Here is an 18,994-nt window from a genome sequence, read left to right on the forward strand (position 1 = left end):
ACTTAGGACATAATGTCATCAATAGCAGAGCAGCCGTTAAAAAGCAACATCATTATAGCGGAGACCTCATGTGACTCACTGGGGTTGCCAATAGTGCTGGAGTATAAGTGACATCTCTTATTTAAATACAAAATTTTATCCCATATATCAACACGGGTTGTAGTGCTGCTGAAACGAAGGCTGGATGAAAGGCTTTCCATACTGACTTAGAATGCTGACAGAGGGCTGGCAGGGCCAAATTTGAGTGTTGTTGCTACCTGGTGCACAGAGTCACACCACCATTCAGATTTGGCCCAGCCAGCCCCTCCACCATGTAGGTATTTTTGAAAGTCAGTGTTGGCAATCCTGTGTGATTAATCTCTGCAGCCTATAAAGGTGGGAGCAGCTTTGGTGCACAGAAGCAGCTAGTCCGTTCTTTGGGTAGCCCTGTTCCATGAGACTGATTTCTGGCTTCTATGCCTGGCTGACTGACTATTTGACCCTGATTTACATTTGTTAACAAGAGAACAGCAATGAAGGAGCCTTATTTTTACTGGTGACCACTGTTTAATGAGCACCAGGGGCAGCCCTGGCACCTCTAGGCTTGGCAGTTCATAGCCCTGGCACGTCTGAGCTTGCTGTGTCAGTTATGAAAGTAAAAAAATTGCTTGAGCTCTGATACCTCTTTCATTACAAATTAAGCACTCCTGGTGATCCTACTGAGTCTGGTCACCCAGGACAATAGACTTACTCCTGTTCTAATTATTCCAATGCCTACCTGGTTTTTGTAGCTCTCTCTCCCCAGTAAGTGATGGCATACAGCTATGTGTTCCTGCCTCACTGACAGAGAAAATTGCTCCCCAAATGACAAAATAAATAACAACAAAAGGGGAAAGAGTTTGCAGAAACAATCCATAAATATACTACAAAGCAAAACTTGGCTGGCTGCTGTGGGCCAGACCCAAGCTCCATCTGGAGCTTGCAGGGAGTTTGTTCATTTAATAACTATGGTTATACAACACATCTGTTTAGAGCTCCCTAGGCTTAGCTGTAATTCAGACGACATCGCTGCATGTGTAAGGAGGGGAGTGAGTCACCTGGAAATCACAGGATCTGGAAGGATTTGGAAAAAAAAGCTCAACCACACTATGTTTAGGTGATAGTGAGCTGAATAGGTTTGGTCTTCCGGGTTAGATGATTTGGTGCCTGGTACATCTTAGGTTTGAGGGACATAAAGGTGGCTGTAAGCCTCCCCCCCCCCCCCGCTTTGTGTTTCTAAAACAAAGTGCATGCACACGACCCTTTAGCAGTCAGTCAGAACACGATTTGCAATTTAGAGCAGCCTCCAGGTGTCTCTAAACTATGCTGACTAGTAATGGCTTCTAATGGGACATTCCAGTACCTGGGAATCTGTACCAGCTGCATCCTCTTCTCATCAGGCTCCTCCTCTTCACCAAAGGTACCAGGAGCGGGTACCATAGGAGCATCTGTAAGGTCCCTAGCCCACCTAGAGGTAAGTAACTCATGTGAAGAAGCAACCTCCTGAGTGATGCAAGTTTCAGCGCTGTAAAGGGGCAGTGTAGACAGGGCACCAATGCTAGGAGCCACACTCCCTTTGTGAGAGTGGTTTTTTACAGCGCTTGAATGTTGGTAGTGAAGACATATCCTCAGACTGACTGGTGGAGGCCTTCAGGTAACATCACTAGAGCTTGATTTGGAATCTTAGAGAATACTTCAGCCCATTGCTGGGAAAATCTGCCCCTCATTTCTCACAACAATCTGCTTTGCGCACTAGAAAGGGCCAGTAGGTCAGAAAGCATGAGGTTTGTGTTTCCTGGGGTCTCTGGAGGATCAGCTTTCCCACATGGCTTTTTCTCCTCAAAAATGCTGACTATCCTCAGTGAAGGCAAATGGCCATAGTCAAAGACAGGGTGTTTCACTAGCAGCAAATTTCAAGTCGTCCCTCTTATGGACAAAATAAAATGTCTATTTGTCCAATAGGAAAGGAGGCCTAACAGATCATCCATTCAATAATGCCCCTATTATAGCATCATGGCTTAAAATAGCCCCTTGTAAAAGTTGAAGTGTATGGCACATACTGCAGCTTGGAGCAGTACACATTCCTCTGGTGCTAGTGTTCAAAATGCTTCCTTTGAGCATGAAATAGATCTGCCTCCTAGGAGACCAACAACCTGCAGACTCCTAACAAGAAGAATCCTAACAATTATATTGGTCCATTACTAAATGGAAATGGTAGAATTATGATGTAGAAAAGGCAGAGGTGTTCAATAAATATTTCTGTTCTGTATTTGGAGAAAAACAGATGCTGTAGTTATGTCATTGTGACAGAGTAGGGAGTGGGGAGTATTGACCTGGTAATGCTGCATAGGAATTTTACTGGTTTACTGTCTGCATTGGTGTTGGATTGTGGTGGGATATCAGGGAGTGACTTCATTTGATGAATGATACTTGAGCACATAACCTGAGCTCAGGATGGGGTTGGGGCCAGGTAACACCTTCTGCTAGGGAAACTGGACAAAGTCTAGAGGAGCAGCTGGGATGTGCGGCTGGTGGAAGACTGTTGGAGGGGGGTTCAGTTTGGAGCTGGCTGGGGAAATGGAGGGAGGCCCAGCACCAGGGTCTGGGCTCCCTACCCCACAAGATGGACCTGACTGAGGGGTCCTGTTGTCTGTACCTACAAGTCCTGCTTGGGACTATGTTCCGGTCCTCTAATAAACTTTGTTTTACTGGCTGGCCGAGAGTCGCCATGAATCACAGGAAGTGGGGGATGCAGGGCCCTGACTCCCCTACAGTCTGTGACAGTCATATAACAATACTCCTTCCATTCCACGAATATCTCAGGAGGATGTTAAACACCAGCTACTAAACTCAGACATTTTTTAAATCAGCAGGTCTGGATAACTTGCATCAAAGAATTTTAGAAGAGCTGGCTGAGGAGCTCATTGGACAGTTAAGGTGGATTTTCAATAAGTCTTGGAACACTGGGGGAATCCCAGAAGACTGGGAAAAAGCAAATATTATGCCAATATTTTAAAAAAGCTAAACTTGATAATTAATTATAGGTCAGTCAATCTGATATTGATTCTGAGTGAGATAAGGGAATGGTTGAGGTAGGATTAGATTAATAAATAATTAAAGAAGGGTAACGTAATTAATGCCAATCAACATGGGTTTATGGGAAATATTTTGTCAGACTAACTTGATTTCTTTTTGAATGAGATAAGTTTGGTTGATAAAGGTAGTAGTGTTGACATAGTATACTTAGACTTCTGTGAAGTATTTGACTTGGTACCACAGACATTTTGATTAAAAAACTAGAAAGACATAAAATTGGTGCTTATTAAATGGATTAAAACTGGCTAAATGATAGGTCTCAGAATGTAACTGTAAATGGGGAATTAAAATCAAACAGGTGTTTCTATTGGGGTCCTTTACCCTATTTAGCATTTTTATTAATGATCTAGAAGAAAACAAAATCATCACTGAAAGTTTGCAGATAACCCCAAAATCTCTTCATTATTTACCACTTCCCAGGACTGGTTGCTGATACCAAGAGATCAAGATCACTCTGTAAGCTGGGCACTAGTAAATAATGTGTCTTTTAATATGGCTAAATTTGAATGTTTACATCTAGGAACAAAGAATGTAGACCACACTTAGAGAATGCGGGGCTATATCCTGGGATGCAATGACTGTGGAAAAGATTTGGGGGCCATGGTGGATAATGAGCTGAACATGAGCTCCTTCTCCTCCTGTGTTGCTGTGGCCAGAAGGACTTGGATCAATAAACAAGGTGATCTCAGGTAAAAGAAGAGGTATTTACCTCTATATTTGGTACTGATGTGACTGATCCTTGGAATATTGTGTCCAGGTCTGGTGTCCACAATTCAAGAAGCATGTTGGGAAATTGCAGAGGCTCCAGAGAAGAGATATAAGAATTAAAGAAAGGATTAGAAAACATTCCTTTTAGTTGTTAATTCAGCCCTTGAATTCATTTAGCTTAACAAAGAGGTGACTTGATCATAGTCTAAAAGTATCTACGTGGAGAATAAATATTTGATAATGGCCTAGGCTCTTCAATCTATCAGAAAAAAGTTGCATGAGCCCCCCATGCCAGGGCCAGTGGCTCAGGGGTTCCAGAAGATCTGGCTCACAGCTTCAACACAGTGTAAGAAGGTGATGCAAAACAGGGGTACATGCTTCTGTGAGGCCAAGTCAGATCAGTGGAAGCTTTCTGAGCTGGTGCAGAGGGAAGGGTTTCAGGAGGAAGAGTTCTGAGACTGACTTGTGGGGGGCAGGCTGTGTTTGCATTGTGGGAGAAATTCCAGAGCTGTGGCAAGTTTAGGTGAAAAGAAGGGGAGGGTCTTGATCTGGGGGGACAGGTGGAAGGGGGATTCTTAGCAAGGGTAGGCCTGGAGGGTTAGGGTGAGAGGGTGTTTCTGAGCAGGCTGAGGATGGGGAATGCTGAGGGGATGTGGGGTTGACATGAGTAAGGGGAAGTGGAGCCAGTTGCACAAAGGGGACAAATTAAAGTTGAACAGGCATTTTCTAACTTCTGAGTGTTTAACTGTGTGACTTTAACATACTTTTAATGGAGTTTATTTTGCATGTTATTTCCCAAACTTTTAAAAATTGAAGCTAAAAAAATAGAAATTCCATCATGAGGAAGGATTTTGAACACCCTCCCCCCTGTGGGCTATATCCTTAAAGATTCACAGCACAGAACCCAGCCACTTGAACTAATGGATTAACTGATAGCAGAAGAAGGTTCTACCCTCTGTATGTTCCACTTCCTTCTATTGGCTGATCCACTTTGCCAATGGGTTTTACAGCAGAGGAATGCCAAGGCTTGCAAATTGGGGTTCAATTTCAGGTTCTGCAGCAGTGTTCCGTAGTAGTTAGGGATTCTTCTACCCATCTATCCCTCCTCTGCTCCTGTTCCCTAGCTTGTGCCCCCATCAGCCTGTCCCCATTTCCCTTCCTTCCATCTCTACTTCTGCTCCCCCTCAGACTGCACCCCCTAGCCTATCCCTGTACCTCCAACTCCACAGCTGCCTGCACTACAGTCAAGTTGTTTCTTCCTTCTCCTCCCTTGAGAGGACAGGACAGAGTCTCCCTGCTTTCAGTTCCAGTAGTCAGTGTGACAGAGTAGCCTCTGCTTCAACAAACAGGGAAAAAACTGGGCTTGAGCATGCTCAGCACACAGAATCTTCAGAGAATTTAGCTGCCAGACTTCTAGCAAACCTTCACTGAGCATATGCAAACTGCAATTTCAGAGGCTTACAACTGGGCTGGGGGGAGGAATTTTTAATAGGGACAGCAAAAAACCCTTTTTGACCAGAGGGCAACCCTCCCACTAAGTTTTGAGTCCCAACTCCACAGCATATTTGCATTAAAGTGTCTCAAGAATTGTAAAGATATTATCAAAACATCTTCCCCCCCCCCCATTCATTCTTGGAAATAGGTGAATTTTATTTTGCTGAAGTTTTTTAAATATAATTCAGCCTGAGACAGGCACCCAGCATGGAAAGTTTTAGCCCCCACAGTTAAAGTTTGGCAGTTATAAACAACTAAAAATAGGGCTTTATAATGGAAAGTGTTAGGCAATCTTAACTGTAGGTGTTGCTACCAGCTCCACCTATGCTAATAACAGCAATACCAAGATTAAGGAAAATTCTTTTAGAAAGGCCAAGGAGGAACAACAGAAACCAAAAGAGGAAAGTGAATGAAGCAAGGCGGGCCATCAGGAATGGCTTTCTACCTGTTAGGTCAATTAAACTAAGGAGCAAACTTTGCAGGTCTCACGCACAAGGAATTATCCAAACAGAGAGGATGTTTGGGGGTGGGGGGGGAAGGAAACCTACCTTTCAAAAAAAAAAAAAATTACTCCATTGTAACATGACCAAGCTAAGTAAAAACTAAATCAAGAATCTCTTCCACACTGGCCAAAAGTTAACTTATAATCACAGAATGAAGGGACTATTTAATTCAGCGCTCGCTCTATTTAAAAAAATAATCACTATTTGGGATCTGATCTACTCACAGGAAGTTAAATATATTTATTTCCATATTTTGTATTTGTCATGCTGTTGATACAAAAATAGCAGAATGCTTCACAGGAGATGTTGAAAATTGGAGGCTTCAGAAAAGAGCTATAAGAATAATTTGTGATTTGGAAAACAATGAATACAATGAGACTAAAATAGCTCAATCTTTTAAAAAATGTTGAAGAGAAGGTTAACAGTCAACTTAATCATGGACCATATTTATCTACTGAGGGAGAAGATAGACTAAAGAGCCTCTTGTATTTGATAAGACAGAAGGTATAACAAGCTCCAGCGGGTGGACATGGAGATCAGCAATGTTCAAACCAGCAATGTCACATTTTCAACAGTGATTGTAACAGACTGCCAAGGGATGTAGTAAATTCTCTATCATTTCACATCAAGACTAACAGCAAGGGAAGGAGGTTACTAGAAGACACCTATTCAAAAGGTGCTTGGTTTAACCAGGTTCTCCATGTCACTAGATGGACTCACCTCTTCATTACACATAGCATTTAAATGCTTGTTCTTATGGTGAAATCCTTATTCCATTGTTCACATTTCCTTAGGTTCTTATACAGCTTCCATTACTGTTGTGTCTGAGCACCCATTGGAGTTTTGCCATTAACTTCAAAGATTATGGCATTTGTGCAGTGTATGAATTAGAGTCCATCTGTGAACTATTACATACAGATTCAGAGTGTGGCTGTATGAATGTGTGGTTAGAAGAAGTCATTGAATTATCTGGATTTGGAAACTCCACTTGCAACAGTCACAGCTCTAGCACATAATAGAGCCTTTCATGAATACATTGTACAAGAAGAAATCTTTGATTCCTGACCTCACAACTATTTCCCAAAGAGACTCCTGGGTCCTAGCTAGGCAGCCCTTCGAGATCTTGGCTTCCAACCAGCTCTGTTACAAGATAGGCCTCATCTTCAAGGCTATCCAAGAATCCCAATCAACTCAGAAAGATGGAAGGTCATAAGCTAAAGCTGACCAACTAGCTGTAGATTTTTGCAGAAGAGGACCTTGGCTCAGACCAATTGAAAAGCCTATAACAGGTTGTCTAGAAAATAAGGTAGGTGGTTAGCCACTAAACAGACATTTTCTTTTACAGCTGCTAGGCTGGAGAAATATAGCTACCAGTAGTCATAGCATGCAAGCTTTCTCCTAACATCCCTGTCACAAAGTTTACTATTCACTGCTTTGGCACCTCCTTGTGGCCACATCTCAGACTAGTTTTCAACCAGTCTGATGCACCTTCCTTGGTTTCTCACCTCATCTCTTTCACTGGATTCAGATACTCCCTCTTCATGGCTTGGCCCTCTAGCCAGGTTACTATAGTTCCCCTTCTAGGGTATCAAAGTCCCATGGTCTTAGGCAGTCTTTTGTTGTTCTACCTAGAGATGGTATCACTATTAGCTGGTAGGGGAACTTAGGCACATCCTCTCCTCTAGGTTCCAGCCCCAAAACCACAGACTATCCAATCTCAGACTCTCTTGATGTTTCCCACCCTTAGTTACCAAGAGAACATCCTTTGTTCTATGTGGCTACCTCACCCACTCTCAGGTTCTTGCCAGCATCTCTGTTCCCAGGTAGGATCCCAAGACTGACTTAGTTTTGTCTTTTACCAACAGCCCTCCTTCCACAAGGGGGGGGGGGGCAACTATTACTTTCCTTCCTATAGCCCCCATCTTACTTCCCCACTTCTTGGTTTTATATGAGCTCAGCATGGCCTTGCCCAGCTGTGCTTCATCATCAGTTAGAGCTTGGCAGCCCTGCCTCTTCTCCAGGTACAGTCTGTCAAAGGGTTAATAGGCCCTTTCTACCAATTCAGGCCAGTTGTGAGGTAGACACCCCATCACAGTCCCCTCCTGCAGATTAGAAACATGGGCAGAAAATAGCAATGAGATTCAGCTGGGAAAACTGCAACTAATACATCTGGTAGAAAATGATCTGTGGCAGGGGTGGCCAACCTGAGCCTGAGAAGGTCTAGAATTTACCAATGTGCATTGCTGAAGAGCCACAGTAATACATCAGCACCTCCCCCTCTCCTGCCCCAGTCTCCTGCCCACCATAATCAGCTGTTTCACAGTGTACAAGAGACTCAGGGAGGGGGCAGGGGCCTTGGGGTAAGGGGGGGCAGGGCCTGGGGTTGAGCAGTGGAAAGTTAGCACCTTTAGCTCCAGCCCTGGAGTCAGCACCTATGCAGAGCTGCATATTAACTTCTTAAGAGCCACAGGTTGACCACCCTGATCTATGGTGTGGGAGGCTCAAAGATCGGGCTGGTCTAGAGGGAGGGATGTGGGGACAATTGCTTTGCCTGGGGATGGGGTGAGGTGTAGGAAATTCTGCAGGAGGAAGCAGGGTTCTGCTAGGACCCAGCAGAGCATGAGGGAAGTAGGGCTCTGCGGTGGAACAGAAAGGTGCTCGGACTCAGATAAATCAGGCTCTGACAGGGAGAGTGAGGGGAACTTGGATTTTATACAATAAAAATAAGATAATTAACATGCCTAATGTGTGGAGTCTGGTATCTTAGTAGTGTGCATATGCAGGGCTCCCCATGACTGGGGGGAGCTTATGCACCTACACATGCATTTAATGGAAGGATCATGATGGGCAAGCAACTGCCAATAACTGAAGGATCTTATTTGTATTGTAGCTGTGCATGCTGTCAGACTGCACCCTCCTGGGCAGGCCTGTGCCCTCCCAGTACCTGGGAGCCTCCCCTAAGCTGCATCCTTCAGGCCGGGCCTGCGCCCCCTATGCCAGACTGGACCCTCCATGGCTGGTCTGTGCCCCCCCACCCCCATATCTGGGAATCTCTCCTAAACTGCATCCTCTAGTCCTGGCCTGTGGCCCCCCAGACTGCACCCTCCTGGGCAGGCCTGTGCCCGCAGAGTGCCTGGGAGCCTCCCCTACGTTGCACCCTCCAGGCCTGGCCTCCACCCCCCCATGCCAGACTGCACCCTCCATAGCCGGCCCGTGCCCCGCCCCCGTATGTGGGAGCCTCCCCTAAGCTGCACCCTCCAGGCCTGGCCTCCACCCCGCACTCAGGCCCCTAGTAACAAAAGGTGCGGGTGTCCAGGGGGAGGTGCGGGCTCAAGGGGCGAGCCCAGAGAACAGAACGGGCCTTTAGGTCTGCCGGGGGGGGGCGGGCAGCGCCCGGGCGGGCCCTGGACGGGAAGAGGCCAGGAGGGGGAGGCGGTGTCTCCTTGAGGGAAGCGCAGGGGCCGGGCCTGAAGCTCCCGCCGCGGGCTTTGCCCAGATAGTGCATGGGGCGCTCGAGCCCGGGAAACGGGAGGGCAGGAGGATCCGGGGCGGGACTTCGGAGCCGGGAGCTCGCGGTCCTTCCGGTGAGGCGGGGCTCCCTCAGCTCTCCTCGAGCTCAGCCTCGCCCCTGCTCACAGCGCCTGCTGGAGGCGCGCGGGCCCAGGTGAGGAGCGCGGACTGCCCCTCCCCCACCGGCCATCGAGAAACCCCAGTGAGGAGGTCTGGCTACAGCCCCCCCTTCCCGGGAGCTCCCTCGTCAGTTGGGGGAGGAGGGGCACGGGGTGCAGCCCCCCCGGTGCTCCCCCATCAGTTGGGGAAGGAGGGGCACGGGGTGCAGCCTCCCTCTGGGGCGACCCCATCAGTTGGGGAAGGAGGGGCACGGGGTGCAGCCTCCCTCTGGGGCGACCCCATCAGTTGGGGAAGGAGGGGCACGGGGTGCAGCCCCCCCGGTGCTCCCCCATCAGTTGGGGAAGGAGGGGCACGGGGTGCAGCCTCCCTCTGGGGCGACCCCATCAGTTGGGGAAGGAGGGGCACGGGGTGCAGCCTCCCTCTGGGGCGACCCCATCAGTTGGGGGAGGAGGGGCACGGGGTGTAGGCCAGCTACAGCTTCTCTCCCAGCTCTTCAGAAGATGAGGGTCTGGTTGCAGCTTCCTCTTCCTTAAGACAGTACTTGGTCTGTAAATGGGATATACCCTGCGCCCTTCCTGAGGGTCACCTGTCCCTATGTGCGCAGCACTAAGTAACCATCACTATGTAGTGCCTTTCTCTGAAGGCAGCTGACTTCTCAGACTGGGAAGTGGAAACAAGGCAATGCAAAGTTATTAGGGCTGTCAAGCAATTAAAAAAAATAATTGCACAATTAATCATGCAGTTAACAGAATACCATTTATTTAAATATTTTGGATGTTTTCTGCATTTCCAAATATACTGATTTTATTTACAACACAGAATAGATAGTGTACAATGCTCACTTTATTACAAATATTTGCACTGTAAAAACCAAAATAAATAGTATTTTTCAGTTCACCTAATGCAAGTACTGTAGTGCAATCTCTTTATCATGAAAGTTGAACTTACAAACGTAGACTTATGTACCAAAAAATCTGCATTCAAAAATAAAACAATGTAAAATTTTAGAGTCTGCGAGTCCACTCAGTCCTACTTCCTGTTCAGCCAATGGCTCAGACAAACATGTTTGTTTACATTTGCAGGAGATGAAACTTTCAACAGAAAGTTGAAAAAGCTACTAGGGGGGAAGCTGTTCTAGAATTGATTTTAACAAATAGGGAAGAACTCGTTGAGAATTTGAAAGTAGAAGGAAGCTTGGGTGAAAGTGATCTTGAAATAGAGTTTATAATTCTAAGGAAGGGTAGAAGAGAGTACAGCAAAATAGAGACAATGGATTTCAGGAAGGCGGATTTTGGTAAGCTCAGAGAGCTGATAGATAAGGTCCCATGGGAATCAAGACTGAGGGGAAAAACAACTGAGGAGAGTTGGCAGTTTTTCAAAGGGACGCTATTAAGGGCCCAAAAGCAAGCTTCTGATGGTTAGGAAAGATAGAAAATGTGGCAAAAGACCACCTTGGCTTAACCACGAGATCTTGCGTGACCTACAAAATAAAAAGAGGTCATATAAAAAATGGAAACTAGGTCAGATTACAAAGGACGAATATAGGCAAATAACACAGGAATGCAGAGGCAAGATTAGAAAGGAAAAGGCACAAAATGAGCTCAAACTAGCTATGGGAATAAAGGGAAACAAGAAGACTTTTTATCAATACATAAGAAGCAAGAGGAAGACCAAGGACAGGGTAGGCCCACTGCTCAGTGAGGAGGGGGAAACAGTAATGGGAGACTTGGAAATGGCAGAGATGCTTAATGACTTCTTCGTTTCGGTCTTCACTGAGAAGTCTGAAGGAATGTCTAATATAGTGAATGCTTACGGGAAGAGGGTAGGTTTAGAAGATAAAATAAAAAAAGAGCAAGTAAAAAATCACTTAGAAAAGTTAGATGCCTGCAAGTCACCAGGGCCTGATGAAATGCATCCTAGACTACTCGAGTTAATAGAGGAGGTATCTGAGCCTCTAGCTATTATCTTTGGGAAATCATGGGAGACGGGAGAGATTCCAGAAGACTGGAAGGGGGCAAATATAGTGCCCATCTATTAAAAAGGGAAATAAAAACAACCCAGGAAACTACAGACCAGTTAGTTTAACTTCTGTGCCAGGGAAGATAATGGAGCAGATAATTAAAGAAATCATCTGCAAACACTTGGAAGGTAGTAAAGTGATAGGGAATAGCCAGCATGGATTTGTAAAGAACAAATCGTGTCAAACTAATCTGATAGCATTCTTTGATAGGATAACGAGCCTTGTGGATAAGGGAGAAGCAGTGGATGTGATATACCTAGACTTTAGTAAGGCATTTGATACGGTCTCGCATGATATTCTTATAGACAAACTAGGAAAGTACAAATTAGATGGGGCTACTATAAGGTGGGTGCGTAACTGGCTGGATAACCGTACTCAGAGAGTAGTTATTAATGGCTCCCAATCCTGCTGGAAAGGTATAACAAGTGGGGTTCCGCAGGGGTCTGTTTTGGGACCGGCTCTGTTCAATATCTTCATCAACGATTTAGATGTTGGCATAGAAAGTACGCTTATTAAGTTTGCAGACGATACCAAACTGGGAGGGATTGCAACTGCTTTGGAGGACAGGGTCAAAATTCAAAACGATCTGGACAAATTGGAGAAATGGTCTGAGGTAAACAGGATGAAGTTCAATAAAGATAAATGCAAAGTGCTCCACTTAGGAAGGAACAATCAATTTCACACATACAGAATGGGAGGAGACTGTCTAGGAAGGAGTATGGCAGAAAGAGATCTAGGGGTCATAGTGGACCACAAGCTTAATATGAGTCAACAGTGTGATACTGTTGAAAAAAAAGCAAATGTGATTCTGGGATGCATTAACAGGTGTGTTGTAAACAAGACACGAGAAGTCATTCTTCCGCTTTACTCTGCGCTGGTTAGGCCTCAGCTGGAGTATTGTGTCCAGTTCTGGGTACCGCATTTCAAGAAAGATGTGGAGAAACTGGAGAGAGTCCAGAGAAGAGCAAGGAGAATGATTAAAGGTCTTGAGTATCAGAGGGTAGCCGTGTTAGTCTGGATCTGTAAAAGCAGCAAAGAATCCTGTGGCACCTTATAGACTAACAGACGTTTTGGAGCATGAGCTTTCGTGGGTGAATACATGCATGCATCTGAGGAAGTGGGTATTCACCCACGAAAGCTCATGCTCCAAAACGTCTGTTAGTCTATAAGGTGCCACAGGATTCTTTGCTGCTTTTAAAGGTCTTGAGAACATGACCTATGAAGGAAGGCTGAAGGAATTGGGTTTGTTTAGTTTGGAAAAGAGAAGACTGAGAGGGGACATGGTAGCAGTTTTCAGGTATCTAAAAGGGTGTCATCAGGAGGAGGGAGAAAACTTGTTCACCTTAGGCTCCAATGATAGAACAAGAAGCAATGGGCTTAAACTGCAGCAAGGGAGATTTAGGTTGGACATTAGGAAAAAGTTCCTAACTGTCAGGGTAGTTAAACACTGGAATAGATTGCCTAGGGAAGTTGTGGAATCTCCATCTCTGGAGATATTTAAGAGTAGGTTAGATAAATGTCTATTAGAGATGGTCTAGACAGTATTTGGTCCTGCCATGAGGGCAGGGGACTGGACTCGATGACCTCTCGAGGTCCCTTCCAGTCCTAGAGTCTATGAGTCTATGAGATAATGCTGCCTGCTTCTTGTTTACAATGTCACCTGAAAGCGAGAACAAGTGCTCGCATGGCACTATTGTAGGCTGCATCACAAGATATTTACGTGCCAGATGTGCTAAAGATTCATATGTCCCTTGATGCTTCAACCACTGCTCCAGAGGACATGTCCATGCTGACGACGGGTTTTGCTTGATAACAGTCCAAAGCAGTGCAGGCCAACAAATGTTCATGTTCATCATCGGAGTCAGATGCCACCAGCAGAAGGTTGATTTTCTTTTTTGGTGGTTCAGGTTGTGTAGTTTCCACATCGGAGTCTGAAAGCATGCTCCACACCTCATCCCTCTCAGATTTTGGAAGGCACTTCAGATTCTGAAACCTTAGGTTGAGCGCTGTAGCTATCTTTAGAAATTTCACATTGGTTCCTTCTGTGCGGTCTGTCAGATCTATGGTGAAGGTGTTCTTAAAAGGAACAACATGTGCTGGGTCATTATCTGAAATTGCTGTAACATGAAATATATGGCAGAATGCGGCTAACACAGAGCAGGAGACATACAATTCTCCCCAAAGGAGTTCAGTCACAAATTGAATTAATGCATTTTTTTTTTAACGAGTGTTCTCAGCATGGAAGCATGTCCTCTGGAAAAGTGGTCAAAGCATGATGGGGCATACAAATGTTTAGCATATCTGGCCCGTAAATACCTTGCAATGGCAGCTACAAAATTGCCATGGAAATGCCTGTTCTCACTTTCCAGTGACATTGTAAATAAGAAGGGGGCAGCATTATCTCCTGTAAATGTCAACTAACTTCTTCGTCTGAGTGACTGGCTGAATAAGAAGTAGGACTGAAGTTTTACATTGTTTTGTTTTGGAATGCAGTTATGTAACAAAAAAATATCTATATTTGTAAGTTCAACGTTTATGTTAAAGAGATTGCACTACAGTACTTGTATGAGGTGAATTGAAAAATACTATTTCTTTTGTTTATCATTTCTACAGAGCAAGTATTTGTAATAAAAATATAAAGTGAGCACTGTACACTTTGTTCTGTGTTGTAATTGAAATCAATATATTTGAAAATGTAGAAAAACATCCAAGAATATGTAATACATTTCAATTGATATTCTGTTGTTTAACAGTGCAATTAAAATTGTGATTAATCGTGATTAATTTTTTTGAGTTAATTGCGTGAGCTTAACTGCGATTAATTGACAGCCGTAAAAGTTACGTCTGTGTTCCTGAGAAAGTGCTGATCTTCCAGCAGTTGAGAGTACAGATGCACTAGCAAGAACTTAAAGTTCTGCTTGCATTTTTCACTTCAGCTAAGTGTGTGCTGTACAAGCTAGAATGCAGCTACCATCTAACAGTAGCCTTGCACAAACAGTCTAGGACTGTCAGCAAAGCTTAATGCCATGTTAATTTGAAACCACCTGAGGAGTTTGGTCCCCTGTCCTGTAAAAACTGACATGCTTAAGTCTCATTGGATGTTGATTCCCTGACACTACTTGAGTGTTGAAATTTTCACAGGTTTCGGTCAGGTTAGTGCCAACGTTGTTAATCATGCTGAAGACACCAAGATAAACATAGGTAAATAGAATAAATAGTGCCTCAGGATCTTGAATGACTACAGCAATCAGGGCCGGCGCTACCATTTAGGCGACCTAGGCAATGGCCTAGGGCGCCAGAATTTTTGGGGGGCGCTATTTTGCCAGGGGGGCGGCACGCGGGTCCGGTGGACCTACCGCAGTCATGGCGGCGGACGGTCCGCTGCTGGAAAGGCTCCGGTGGAGCTGCCACATTCATTTCGGTGGACAGAGCACTGGTCTAAAGGCTCCGGCGGACCTACTGCAGTCATGCCTGCGGCAGGTCCACCGGAGCCTTTAGAGCAGCGGACTGCCCGCCGGCATCACTGTGGCAGCTCCACCGGAGCCTTTCCAGCAGCGAACTGTCCGCCGGCATGACTGCAGTAGGTCCACCGGACCCGCGGGGGGTGGCGAAATGGCCATCTGCCCAGGGCATCAGAAACCCTGGCGCCGCTCCTGACAGCAATGATACTCAAACTGTGGCTCACAAGCTTCAAGTGGCTCTTTAATGTCTCGTGCAGATCTTTGTAGCACATGGTATTAAAACAGTGTGTGATTTGTTAACCAACCTAAGTTATTAACCAATCAGGATGCTTTTACTATGCTGGTAATCAATTGTCAACGTGCATCAAGTTATTAACTTATTTGCTGTGAGAATTATATATAATACAGGGGTAGGCAACCTATGGCATGCGTGCTGATTTTCAGTGGCATTCACACTGCCTGGGTCCTGGTCACTTGTCTGGGGGTCTCTGCATTTTAATTTAATTTTAAATTAAGCTTCTTAAACATTTAAAAAACTTTATTTACTTTACATACAACAATAATTTAGTTATATAATATATAGACTTGTAGAGAGAAACCTTCTAAAAACGTTCAAATGTATTACTGGCATGCGACACCTTAAATTAGAGTGAATAAATGAAGACTTGGCACACCACTTCTGAAAGGTTGCCGACGCCTGTAATATATATATAAACTAAATATTTCCCATCATGCTATTTAAAAATGAATGAACTATAGTGAATGAAACAATGAATTCACACTACTGTGGCTCTTTTGGGTAATGTTGTTTGGTAATTTGGCTTCTGAACCACTGATGCATGGGTATCACTGGGCTACAGGTAATCAGTGCCTCCCTTTTATGTCTCATCTAAAAGAAGGGGGTCTCTGTCAGCACAGTGCTGCTTAACACCTTGCTGGGGCATTGAGTTACTGCATCAGAGGGCACAGTGACAGAAGAACTTGCTGCTTCCTTAGGGAAACCACCCAATACAATGTCCACTTGGCCTCGGGCTGATAACTTGTGAGTTCTGACATCCCTGCTTTAAAGGAATCTGCAGAGGTAATAACAGGGTTGTTCTTTTGTTTAATTCTTTACAATATGTAAAGAAGTCCTGGGGAAAAATCTTAAGGGAGTTGGAATTTACATTAGAAATTCAGGTATTGTCTACTTTGAAGATTATGTGGATGACTGAAGAACTAGTAAGAAAATTATATTACTGGCACCAAAGGAAGTGGAACCTGGGTGAAGAGAGGGATTTTTATTCTGTCTGTTTATACTCTTGGTGCTTTGTTTATTTGTTAATGCCTAGCTAACTCAATTGCCTGACAGTTTTGGAGGAAAGAATCAGTAACAAAGAGTAATAATCCTGTTTCTTCAGTTAAGCCTTGTCATAGTTACCACTGGAGTTATTGGCTCCTCCAAGGAGTCTTCAGCAAAAACAGGAAACGCAAGGCTTATAAATTCATACGTGTTAAGGGCAGAAGGGACCACTATGATCACCTAGTCTGATCTCCTGTGTCATACAGGCTAGAGAATTTCACCCTGTATGTTCCTCATTAAGCCCAATAACTACCTAGAGCATATTTCTTTACAAATACATGCGATTGGACATAGTATTCCATTAATGGTCTCACCAGTGTCAAATACAGAGGTAACAACATCTCCCTATTTCTACCTAATATTCTCCTGCTTATACATCCAAGGGTTGGTTTTGGCACTAGCATTGCCCTGAGCGCACGTGTTCCACCAGTTTTCATTGTGGCCCCTAAGTCCTTTTCACAAGGATACAGTTCCCATTCTGTAAGTGTGGCCTGCGTTCTTCGGTCCTAAATATATGATCTTGCATTTGGCTGTATTAAAATACAGAGTTGCCGCACAGTCCAGATTGCTCTGCTGGGGTGACAGGTCTTCATCCTTATTTACAACGCAACATTTTTTGTGTCATCTGCAACATTTATCAGATCATTGGATTTTATATTCAATATCATTGTAATGAAAGCTGATCCTCTTGGGTCTCCACTAGAACCCCCCAGCTTGATGATGAGTCTCTATGAGCAATGACATTTTGAGATCTCAGTTTCTAATCCATTTAATATGTGCTATATTGATTTCTGAATGATACTATTTTAATTAGCATATCATGACGTAAAAGTCTTGCAGAAGTCAAAGCATATTGTAGCAACACTTTAAAAATCAAGCTTATTTGACAGGACCTATTTTCTGTAAAAAAGCATCTCGTTAGGCATTAATTCTACCATCCTTTTATTCTTTACTGATTGAGCCTTGTATCAGCCATTCCATTATTTTGCCCAGGATCAGTGTCAGTCTGGCCTATAAGTACCTTTATGATCCCATTTACTCTTTTAAAATATTGGTACAACTTTTCCTTCCTTCTCGTCCTCTGGAACTTCCCAAATAGTACAAGATTTATTAAATATTAATATCAGTGCTCCAGAGATGTCCTCGGCCTACTCTTTTAAAACAGGTGCCAATTATCCTGATTTGCCATTCTAAAAATATTTATCTTTTGTTGAGTCTGTTTAATGTCCTTCTTAGTTACTGTTGGCACAGAAAGGATTTCACTATCATGTGATACCAATATATCATCCAGCTTCTTTCCACATTTAAGAACAGAAATGTTGATTGAACACTCTTGTCTTGTCTGCATCATTAATGATGTAATCACCATCTCCATGCATCATGGACCCATATATTGTTAGTATTTCTTTTGTTCCTAATATTTAAAAAAAACACTTCTGATTGGTCTTAACATTATTGGGTATAGATGATGTGAAGTAAATATTATATTAAATGTTCAGGATAGAAAGAAATACAGTTTCCTCGTTTCCTGAGCACCATCCAGCCTGTGCATTGAGTACGGCTGTCCAGTGCGGGGAAGACAGTATGTGATTATGTAAATAAAGAATGCATGTGCACAATGGGGGCACATTAAGATTGCACAGATACTTACATTCTGCCATTTCCTAACTTTTAAGTTGATTTATTAACCTAAATAACCTTCATTTAACATAGTTATTTTTGTACATAAAAATGTAAATAGGTTGGCCAGGAATTCAGTTATATAGAGAAGGTATTGAATGCCATACAGTCTCTTGGGTAGATGGTGTAATGACACAGCTAATGCCTGGAGAAGCAACTGCTGCGGAGAAATGTGACCTGCATGAGATCTCCTAGAAATAGTATATACTTTGTCTATGGGGAGGGGAAGGAAGAAGCCTGGTCCAAGGCCTATCAGAAATGTGATGCAAATTTATTTTGGAAAATAGAGAGTTGTCACAAGGAGAGACTGGTGTAACATTGGAAACTAGGCCACTCTGCTATGGAAGGGATTATCTTTTCCTGGAATGTCAGTGGTGCCTCACACACTTAAGCTTTCCTCATACCCACGTGGGTCTGTGCTCTGCTAATCTCCTAAGTACTGTAGTTTTGGGGATCTGTGCTGTCACTTCAACTCCGTTTTTTCCTTCCTTTAGGTTAGAAGTCATGACCCTCACTCCCTTTCTCCATTCCCTAGACATCTTTCTAAATGATAATTGATATCAGTTCAGTTGATTTAAAATCTCGGGATCTCTAGCTGGGTGACATTTGTTGTCAGTTTTAGTCTTAACTTCTGTTTGTTTTTCACATTTACTATGTAATTTTGGCATTTCAGGTTTGTGCCATGTGTTTGAATGTTGAAAAGAGCCTGGAATGGCTTCAGTAAAAAACAGCAACCTGTGTGTAGATTTTGAAGCTGTGAATTTTCATCAGTTCTCCTCTTCCCCCTTAATCTTCGCCTGTTCTTTACAGCGGGATAAATATTTTATTTCAAAACAACTAAGATGTCTGGCCAGCTTTTACATCACATGTGGCAGCCAGATGGATGGGAACCTACCGGGAGTTCTTTCTTACAGGAAACGAACATCCCCAGCAGTCACTAAGGCTGAGTGTAACCTTCATTAATTTTGCCAGACTTTTAAAGTATTGGTAGGAGTGTAGGAGTAAACCCCCAATCAAAGTTTTATTTAAAAAAAAAAAAAAA

At 43.9% G+C, this 18,994-nt stretch overlaps 1 protein-coding gene across 1 annotated transcript in view; it reads left to right on the top strand.

The window, feature by feature from the left end:
- The first annotated feature begins 9,307 nt into the window (after positions 1-9,307).
- The window catches only part of MPG (N-methylpurine DNA glycosylase), a 45,169-nt gene continuing 35,482 nt past the window's right edge, over positions 9,308-18,994 (top strand). The window contains exon 1 of the mRNA XM_050968424.1: positions 9,308-9,483. Within this exon, the coding sequence (XP_050824381.1) occupies positions 9,323-9,483 (161 nt within the window). The 5' untranslated portion in view covers positions 9,308-9,322. The remainder of the gene's footprint in view (positions 9,484-18,994) is intronic.

The sequence above is a fragment of the Gopherus flavomarginatus genome, chromosome 9 (genome assembly GCF_025201925.1).
Source record: "Gopherus flavomarginatus isolate rGopFla2 chromosome 9, rGopFla2.mat.asm, whole genome shotgun sequence".
NCBI lineage: Eukaryota > Metazoa > Chordata > Testudines > Testudinidae > Gopherus > Gopherus flavomarginatus.